Source organism: Ipomoea nil, unplaced genomic scaffold (assembly GCF_001879475.1).
Source record: "Ipomoea nil cultivar Tokyo-kokei standard unplaced genomic scaffold, Asagao_1.1 scaffold0317, whole genome shotgun sequence".
In the NCBI taxonomy this organism is placed as follows: domain Eukaryota; kingdom Viridiplantae; phylum Streptophyta; class Magnoliopsida; order Solanales; family Convolvulaceae; genus Ipomoea; species Ipomoea nil.
In genome coordinates this window covers 6,831,482-6,842,053 of record NW_017616745.1, presented here as the reverse complement: position 1 = coordinate 6,842,053, position 10,572 = coordinate 6,831,482, and the positions used below count along the sequence as shown (strand labels likewise).

The window sequence follows — 10,572 nt, the reverse complement described above, 5'->3', positions numbered from 1 at the left end:
TTTTTTTTAATAATTGAATAGGCAACCGATTAGCCACATGAAGCCGATCGAACAAATTTAGCTAGTAAGTGTGCCTGATTAAACTTTTGATTTAATTCGTGGCGAAAATTAAACATTTTGTAGTAATAGATGAACCTATTTGACACTTTATATTTTTATTATGATCACAAAACACTGTGGGACCATCGTACATACAATAATGTGCCTGGAACATCTATATATATAATTACTCCGTAACGCTTCTTTCTTGCTCACTCGCCAAGTCAACTCACCGAAAAAAGAGTGTATTTACAGCGCCGGCGAAGAGTTTTTGGACATGCAAAGCCCCGGCCTCCGGCGACTGTAAGCAGCAATCATATCACTGATTGTTTAATGCGGCGAGTAAATGGGAACCAAATGCTCCCTGCAGGGCTGCGGGTTTCTTGTTTTCTTGATCGTAGCCGCGGTCTGGTGCGGCGGGGTTTCTTGTTACTATGACGGGTTCGCCATCGCCGGCGCCGGCGGCGGGTTCGTCCCGGAGGAGAAGGTGCTCCGGCTGTTCGAGGAGTGGAAGGAGAGGAACGGGAAGGTGTACAGGGATGAGGAGGAGTATGAAGAGAGGTTTCAGAACTTCAAAGGGAATCTCAAGTATGTTAAGGAGAAGACAGTGGGGGGGAGAGGGTCGAGGTGGGAGGGTAAAGTTGGGTTAAACAAGTTTGCTGATTTGAGGAATGAGGAGTTTAAGGATGTTTTCACATCCAAGATTAAGATGCCCTTTAGGAAGAAGCAAGGGATTCAGATGGTGTCTGCAGTGCAGAGTGGCAGGGAGAAGAAGAAGAAGGTGTCTTGTGAAGCCCCCTTCTCTGTCGATTGGCGAAAGCGTGGGGCCGTCACTCGTGTTAAGGATCAAGGAGAATGTGGTATGTTTTTTCTCTTTTCTCGTCGTCTCTCAATTCAGTTTGTCCATAGCTGATCGGTTTAAACTGAAAAGGGCCAATAGGCCGCTCTGGTTGAGAGTCAAATGGGTAACCTTTTGTTTGTTTGTGTTTGAAGGGAGCTGTTGGGCATTCTCTGCAACGGGGGCGATAGAGGGGATAAACGCCATAGCCACCGGGGAGCTCGTTAGCCTGTCGGAGCAGCAGCTCATCCATTGTGATTCGTCGAATGACGGGTGTGAAGGAGGGTATATGGGGTATGCATATGATTGGGTTCTGCACAATGGTGGGATTAGTGTAGAAGAGGATTACCCATATAGTGGCAAGGATGGGAATTGTTCTGTCAAACAGGCATGGATTTCTTGAACTAATCTGCATTTTATTTTTTTTTAATGATGAAAAGTTTTGTGATTTGTGGCCATTATATTTTGTGTGATGAACAGGGGGGAGTGAAGACTGTGACAATTGATGAGTACAAGGATGTTGCAGAAGATGAAAGTGCAGTGCTTTGTGCTGTGGCAAAGCAGCCTGTTAGTGTGGCAATTGATGCCTCTGCACTTGATTTTCAGCTGTATAGTGGTGTAAGTTGTGTTTTGCATTTTGGGATTTAATAGATTGAGAGAATGGTTAAAGATTAATAATGGTTTTGAATTGTGGAAACAGGGTATCTACTATGGAGATTGTTCGGATGATGCGGATGATATAAACCATGCGATTTTGATAGTTGGTTATGGTTCGGCAGGTGGTGAGGACTATTGGATTGTAAAGAATTCTTGGGGAACATCTTGGGGGTTGCAAGGGTATGCATACATAAGGAGGAATACTGGTTTGAGATATGGTGCTTGTGGAATTAATGCAATGGCATCATATCCTACTAAAGAGTTATCATTGCAACGGTTGCCTAAACCGAGTTTGGGAGGTTTGGTCCCATTACTTTCAAATTCGTCTATAATTGTTGAGACGTCTAAGTCACATTCACTATCAGGCATAGCTCCGTCTCCACAGCCATCTCCGATTCCTCCAACTCCGCCATCCCCAAGACCTCCATCGCCGTTTCCAATTTTAACACCTCCGCCTCCTTCATGTCCACCATCTTATACTTCACCTCCCCCGCCAGTGCCTTTTAGTCCACCACCTCCTAGTTTGCCACACCCACCGCCTCCAAGCTCACCCCCACCACCACCAAGTCCACCTCATCCATCACCACCACATCCACCACATCCAAGTCCACCTACTCCGTCACCACCACATCCACCACCTCCAAGCCCACCTACTCCGTCACCACCACCACCAAGTCCACCTCATCCGTCACCACCACCACCAAGTTCACCTCATCCGTCACCACCACCTCCACCACCTAGCCCACCCCCTCCGTCACCACCACCGCCACAGCCAAACCCACCTCCTCCGTCATTGCCACCCCCATCGCCACCACCACCAAGCCCTTTGCCCCCATCCCCTCCGCCACCAAGCCCACATCCTCCGTCACCGCCACCGCCAAGCCTACCTCCACCGTCACTGCCACCCCCATCGCCACCACCTCCATCCCCTCCACCACCAAGCCCTCCACCTCCATCCCCTCCACCACCAAGCCCTCCGCCCCCCACACCTCCACCACCAAGCCCACCTCCTCCATCACCGCCATCGCCGAGCCCACCTCCTCCATCACCACTAAGCCCACCACCTCCATCCCCTCCACCACCAAGCCCTCCGCCCCCATCCCCTCCACTGCCAAGCCCACCTCCTCCGTCACCACCACCCCCATCACCGCCACCGCCAAGCCCACCTCCTCCGTCACCACCACCCCCATCACCGCCCCCGCCAAGCCCACCTCCTCCGTCACCACCACCCCCATCACCGCCACCGCCAAGCCCACCACCTCCATCCCCTCCACCACCAAGCCCTCCACCTCCATCCCCTCCACCACCAAGCCCTCCGCCCCCTCACCTCCACCCCCATCCCCTCCACCACCAAGCCCACCACCCCCATCACCTCCACCACATCCTCCAATTCCACCACATCCTCCAATTCCTCCACATCCTCCAATTCCTCCACACCCTCCACAACCAACACCAACCTACTGTGGGGATGGGTTTTTCTGTCCACCTGACAATACATGTTGTTGCGCTTATGAAGTTTTTGGAGTTTGCTTAATTCATAGTTGTTGTGAATATAAAGATGGCATTTGTTGTGAAAGATCAAATCATTGTTGCCCTAGAGAATTTCCAATTTGCGATCGATTTGAAGGGCTTTGCTTCAAGGTATGATGATCATATCCAAACTTTTTGATAGGTGACTAGTGATTTACTTAAAATGTAAAGAAATACCAAATTTTAATATGTGAAGATAACAGTAAATATTTATAATCTGACTTGAACATGTTCTCATCTACTAATATCAATCATTATTTTTCGTAACCAAATCCTCGATCAATAGTGCATATATAGCTTCTGAATCATTTATGATATAACTTCTATTCTAAACTTGAATTTCATATTGTTTAACCATTCAATTCCTATATTCTTGTGTGTTTGCAGAGACGTGGTGACCATATTGGAGTGCCTGGACGGAAGAGAACACTTGCCAAGCCTAAGTAGTCAAAAGCAACACCGAAAATGGAAGAAGAATATAATGAACTATTTTGCCCTCAAGTTGTTTGATCCACATAAATAAGCTAAGATACTTCTGCGTTTGGGGTATTATTCAAATCGTATCTGGCAAGCAAGATTGTTCATTGTTTATAATTTTATTTGGCAAGCTAGAGGGAAAAGATTGTTCATTATTTATATATATATATATATATATATATATATATATATATATATATATATATATATATATATATATATATATTATTCAATAACTTTAGTTTTTGCCATGAATTGCCTGTCTCCGGCCTACAACAATCGTAGTAGCTAGTCATTTCATTTAGCTACGATTTCAAGGTAGAGGTGATCATGCATCAAAGTTATAATGCTTCTTTCTTCTTTCTAAACTTCACCCCTATGACTAACTGAGTAGTCGGGCAATGCTCTTCTTTCCTAAGCTACAAGAAAATTTGTTCTTGCAATCATTTGCAAGGCTGCTTGAAGTACATGGCAATATGGCATGGCGTAGTAAAGAAACTAACATATCTTACCCGCAATTATTTTTAATGAAGACCAACCTCCTAATAATTAAAACATCTCAAATTTTATCAGCTCCATATATAATTGTCTATCAACTAATACATAAACATATTACGACTCTATATTCTAGATTTCTAGGCACACTAAAATTTATTATCACTCTCCTTATATTATTAGAAATATTACTATTTATCATTCTTATTTTGACTGTACTCTTTGTATCCTTATAAATATATCTTTTTATCACGGATTGATCAATAATAAAATTATTCCAAGAACTACTTTTCTCATCTTATCTGAGCGGAGACCTTTAAACAGATAAAGATTTTGTTCATCCAAACTAATTGGTTGGCCGGTTTCTACAAGAAGTCAAGATCAGAAGTCCAATTAAAATATTGGTTTTGCCAAGGTACTCACTCTTAGTGGCGCAACTGCAGCTGACTATGCAGACTCAGATATCGTGCCCGAGAAGAAAACCCAATGACGACTTCAATAGTCTGCCATACAAAACTTCATCGGACATGGCATGTTCCACTGCAACATACAAAACTTCATCGGACAAAGACAAGATGAACATGGACAAACGATTCATGGCTACAAACCCTACCAAGAAAATATATATATATATATATATATACATATATATATATATATATATATATATACATATATATATATATATATATATATATATATATATATATATATATATATATATATATACATATATATATATATATATATATATATATATATATATATATGTATATATATATATATATATATCGCTGTCGCCCGGTGACACCACCTCCTCTTCTCGCACCATCTTCGATATTGTCTAATCCAATCACAGCCCCGATAAATACCTTACATGCCCCTATCCTATATCCTAAAAGAATTTGAATGTCATATTATAATTATTTTTATTATATATTGCCTTCTCTTTACTTAAATCAAATTTTATTTGTTGTAAATAAAAATATATATTTTATTACAATGTGATATATTATGTATGAGACAAAACTTTTTCAATTTTAAGAATTTAAAAACAAAAATTTCAAATTATCTAATCAATCTTATATGAAGAAACTAATATTTCAAAATATCAATGAGAGTTTATAAAATGAATATTTACTTATAATGATTGTAGCAAAAATAAGATGTGAGCTCGGGTGTGTTATGTCGTCCTCAGGGGATTGGGAGATATGGCACGCAATACGCAATCACAAGAAACTAGGCACTAGCACTAGGCAATCAACAAGAAGCTAAGCAATCTACAAGTTTAAGGAAATGATAAGACTAACACATATACACAAAGATAAACACAAAATAAAGAAATAGGACTCAAGCTTGGGAGCATTATCATCTAGATGCTTTAACAACCTAAGGGATTAGGGAGAACAAGTAAGCAAGGAATCAAGCGGGAATGCACGTAGGTATCCTAGTCTATGAACCATTTTCGTGATTAATAAACAAGGATTAGAACAAGAAATTGCCCCACTTTCGTGGTGAATCAATTCCAAGTCCATCAAGCACAAAAGCATCTAAAGTCCCCAATTTCCCCTATTTTCGTAGGAAGAAATCGGGTCTATGCAAGGGGTGGCTTGGATTCATCACCCAACTCTCGTTGAGGCAAGGAATCCTCCAAAAACAAGCTAATGAATGTGTACATCAAACATTAACAAGATATAAATACAAAACCTTCACAAACACATGAACCCTAGGTTGGAGTTCTTCCCCTTTTTGCAATAATCACAAATCAAGCATCAAGATAGATAATACAACCCTAACTCAAGTCCATAAACTAACTACTCATGATTAAATAGCATAAAGAACACAAAAGCATAAGTAACAAACATAAATCTTGCAAAATAAAGAGATAAAAGGAAGAAAAGCTTCTCTATTGAAAATGGATGGTGGAATCTTGAATTGTTGGAATCCAAGCTTCAAATCCAAGATTACAAGCTTCAAAAGTGTTAAGAAACATAAATCTAAGCCTATTCTAACCTAAAAATATGAAGGAGAATGAAAGAGAGTGTCTAGGGTTCTAACTGTTAGAATGTGGCTAAAATTCATTCAAACCCATGAAGACAACATTTGTCGGCAATAATCTCCACGTTTGCACGTCCACTTCTTGCATGTTCGTCGACCATTGCGGAGCTTCTCGGAATTGCCGCATAATTCTCTCTTTTGCAATTATAAATAGATTAAGCTTTCTTTGTAATCATGCAATTCATTCTGTAAGCAATTCTTTCATTACCAATTGCTTTTCCTTCTTTTCTCACGTAGAATACATATATCTATATATTTGCTTTGTTTTATCTTCTTGAGAGATTATAAATATATATTTTTTATATTTTCTCATTTTAGTTATTTATTTGTCATTTTATACAATTTTCTTCGTTTACATATTTTCCCTATTATTTAACTTCTATAATTCTCAATTTTCGATTCTTCGCTTCCGCATTATTCCGCTATATTCCTAACAAGTGGTATCAGAGCGGTTTAATTGAGAATTATTTTCAAAGATGTCGACGGTTACTAAGTTCGATATCGAGAAGTTCGACGGGAAAATTAGCTTCTCTATCTGGAAGGTTCAGATGGAAGCCGTTCTAACCCAGAACGGTTTGAAGAAAGCGCTGGCTGGGAAGAAGAAGAAACCGGCTGCAATGACAGATGAAGATTGGGAAGATTTGGATGACAAGGCACGTTCAACCATTCAGTTGTGCCTGTCTAAAGAGGTTCTACGTGAGGTGGTGAGTGAGAAGACTACGTCAGATTTATGGTCTGAGCTGGAGTCGCTTTATATGGCCAAATCTCTGGCGAACAAGCTGCGCCTGAAGGAGCGTCTGTACACAATCCTTATGACGGAAGGTACTTCGATTAAATCTCATTTGGATGAATTTAATTCTATTTTATTGGACTTGGAAAATATTGATGTCGTAATTGACGATGAGGATCGTGCTGTTTTATTGCTTGTCTCTCTCCCTAAATCGTACAAGCATTTCAAGGAAATTATGCTGTATGGTAATAGTAGTGATACCCTTACTTTTGACAATGTTAAGTCAAACCTATTGTCCAAAGAAAAGTTTGACTTTGAAATTAAGTCTGAGGACAAAGGTGAAGGCTTGACTGTAAGGGGTCGTTCACTTGAAACAGAGAGTAGCAATAAAAAATCTAGATCCAAGTCCAAAGGACGTAAGTCCAACAAATCCTGTAAGTACTGCAAGAAGCAGGGTCACGATGTGACTGAATGCTTCAAGTTGAAAAACAAGCAAGAGAGAGAAAAGAAGTCTGCTGAAGCTAGTGTTGTTGAAAGTGATTCAGAAGGCGATGTTATGTTATCTGTTAGCTCCGGTGACAAACGGAGCAAGACTGAGTGGATTTTGGACTCTGGTTGTACGTTCCACATGTGTCCTCACAAAGACTGGTTCGTCTCTCTGGAACCAGTTGATGGTGGAGTTGTCTTGATGGGTAATGATACCCAATGCAAGGTTAGTGGAATTGGAAGTGTTCAGATTAAAACTCATGATAATGTTGTCAGGACTCTTACCAATGTTCGGTATATTCCTGATTTGAAACGCAATCTGATATCCTTGGGCACCTTGGAATCTCTGGGGTGCAAGTACATAGCTGAAGGTGGAGTTCTGAAAGTCATAAAAGGCTCTCTTGTTCTCATGAAAGCTTCTCGATCTGGAAGCTTGTACGTGTTGCATGGTAGTACTGTGACAGGTTCAGTAGCGGTATCCTCATCAATGTCTGATGCAGATCTCACTCAACTATGGCATATGCGTCTGGGGCATATGAGTGAGAAAGGCATGCATCTCCTGAGCAAGAAAGGTCTCCTTGGTGATTCAGGTACGGGTAAATTACAATTTTGTGAGCATTGTGTTTTTGGGAAACAAAAGAGGGTTAGTTTCTCTACTGCTACACACCGTACCAAAGATGTATTGGAATATATACATTCCGATTTATGGGGACCGACTAAATTCCAGTCTATGGGAGGCTGTAGATATTTCATGTCTATTATTGATGACTTTTCCCGTAAGGTTTGGGTCTATTTCTTGAAACACAAAAATCAGGCTTTTCCTATTTTCAAAAAGTGGAAAATACTTGTTGAGACTCAGACAGGGAAAAAGGTCAAGAAGCTCAGGACAGACAATGGCTTGGAATTCTGTGAGTCAGATTTCAATGACTTCTGTGCGGCAAATGGAATCGCCAGGCACAAGACCTTGCCTGGTAAACCCCAGCAAAATGGTGTTGCCGAACGTCTAAACAGGACACTATTGGAAAGAGCTCGTTGTATGCTCTCTAATGCTGGGTTATGGAAACGGCGTGATTTTTGGGCCGAGGTCGTTTCTACTGCTTGCTATTTGGTGAATAGATCTCCACATTCATCCCTTGATTTCAAAATTCCAGAGGAAGTTTGGTCAGGTAATCCTATTGACTACTCTATCTTAAGAGTTTTTGGATGTCCTGCTTATGCTCATTCCAGTACGGGTAAATTAAACCCGAGAGCTGTCAAATGCATTTTCCTTGGTTATGCCTCTGAGTCAAAAGGGTATCGTCTATGGTCTCCTGATTCTCAGAAAATCATTCTGAGTCGAGATATCACTTTTGACGAAAATGCACTACTTTCTTCTGGAAAAGATTCCAGTACAGGTGAGACGCAGAGTACTGGTGATAAGGTGGAGTTTGAGTTCAGGTCTAATGATAGTATTACTACCACTAATGGTAATACTAAAGATGATGCATCTACAAGTACCGCACCTCTCGTCGAGCCACAGCGAGAGTACTCTATTGCCCAAGATCGGCCTAGGAGGACAATTAAAAAACCTGCTAGGTACGCTAGTGACGATGAAACCCACTTGGTTGCCTATGCTCTTTCAGTTGCACAGGAGGTTGATGGTGATCCATCCTGCTATTCTGAAGCTATTTCTTGTGCCAACTCGTCCAAGTGGTTGGTTGCTATGCAAGAAGAGATGGAAAGTCTCCATAAGAATGAGACTTGGGAGCTGGTAGAATTGCCGAAAGGTAAACGCCCATTGAGCTGTAAATGGATTTACAAAAAGAAAGAAGGCATTCCTGGGGTTGAGAAAGCACGGTGGAAGGCACGGTTAGTTGTTCGAGGTTTTGATCAACGTGAAGGTATTGACTTTAACGAGATTTTTTCTCCAGTTGTTCGTCATACTTCTATACGTGTTCTACTTGCTTTTGTTGCTCTTTTTAATTTGGAGTTGGAGCAACTTGATGTAAAAACTGCTTTCCTACATGGAGAGCTTGATGAAGAACTTTACATGTACCAACCTGAGGGATTTGAAGTTCCTGGGAAGGAACATTGTGTCTGCCGTCTACAAAAATCACTTTATGGGCTAAAGCAAGCTCCAAGGCAGTGGTATAAGCGGTTTGATGCATGTATGTTGGGGCAAGGATTCTCAAGAAGTCAGTATGATAGCTGTGTCTATTTTAAAGAATTTTCTAATGGGTCTTTTGTCTATTTGCTGCTTTATGTTGATGATATGCTCATTGCTTCCCCTGATATGTCTCTAGTTGATGACTTGAAATCTCAACTAAGCAATGAGTTTGAGATGAAAGACCTTGGTGCAGCAAAGAAGATTCTTGGCATGGAGATTCACAGGGATCGTCAAGCGGGTAAACTTTATCTATCCCAGAAAAAGTATGTTGAGAAGGTGCTTGATCGATTCAATATGTCCATTTGTAAACCTGTGTCTACTCCACTTGGTGCACATTTTAAGGTATCCTCTGGTTCATGCCCTAAGTCTGATGTTGATGTGGCTTATATGTCAAAAGTTCCTTACTCTAGTGCTGTTGGAAGTCTTATGTATGCTATGGTATGCACTAGACCTGATTTGGCTCATGCTGTAAGTATTGTGAGTCGTTACATGCATAACCCTGGTAAGGAACATTGGAACGCCGTTAAATGGATTCTACGGTACCTAAAGGGTACTTCGTCGTTGGGCTTGGTTTTTGATCGGAATTCTTCTACATCTACTGATATTGTGGGCTTTGTAGATTCTGATTATGGTGGTGATCTTGACAGACGTCGGTCGCTTTCCAATTATATTTTCACTCTTTGTAATTGTGCTATCAGTTGGAAAGCTACCCTTCAGTCTATTGCTGCGTTATCTACGACTGAGGCGGAATATATTGCAGCCACAGAGGGTGTCAAAGAAGCTACTTGGCTACGAGGTTTGGTTATGGAACTTGGTGTTTCACAAGGTCAGACCGTTGTGTTCTCAGATAGTCAAAGTGCTATCCATCTCCCAAAAAATGATACATATCATGCCAAAACCAAACACATTGATGTCAGATACCATTTTATTCGAGATGTTATAACTGCAGGAGATATAACCGTTCAGAAGATTCATACATTGGAGAATCCAGCAGATATGCTCACCAAGCCTCTACCTATCACTAAGTTCAAACAGTGCTTGAATTTAGTCGGCTGTTCTGGTTGTTAATTCTCACGATGAATTTGATCCAAGGTGGAGATTGTTAGAATGTGGCTA

General features: G+C 41.0%; 1 protein-coding gene across 1 annotated transcript; it reads left to right on the top strand.

Annotated features, from left to right (window-relative positions):
• Positions 1 to 224: 224 nt before the first annotated feature.
• LOC109166816 (oryzain alpha chain-like) lies at positions 225 to 3,635 on the top strand. Its single transcript, XM_019315700.1, has 7 exons — positions 225 to 899; positions 1,033 to 1,265; positions 1,358 to 1,495; positions 1,578 to 2,093; positions 2,136 to 2,191; positions 2,275 to 3,175; positions 3,452 to 3,635. Exons 1-7 carry the CDS (start codon positions 386 to 388, stop codon positions 3,509 to 3,511), a joined length of 2,418 nt encoding a protein of 805 aa, XP_019171245.1. The 5' UTR covers positions 225 to 385; the 3' UTR covers positions 3,512 to 3,635.
• Positions 3,636 to 10,572: the final 6,937 nt, after the last annotated feature.

Coding starts and splice junctions, on each gene's coding strand:
- LOC109166816 (XM_019315700.1), top strand. CDS start 386: ATGGGAACCAAATGCTCCCTGCAGGGCTGCGGGTTTCTTGTTTTCTTG. Junction 900..1,032: donor TAAGGATCAAGGAGAATGTG/GTATGTTTTTTC, acceptor TTGTGTTTGAAG/GGAGCTGTTGGGCATTCTCT. Junction 1,496..1,577: donor ATTTTCAGCTGTATAGTGGT/GTAAGTTGTGTT, acceptor TTGTGGAAACAG/GGTATCTACTATGGAGATTG.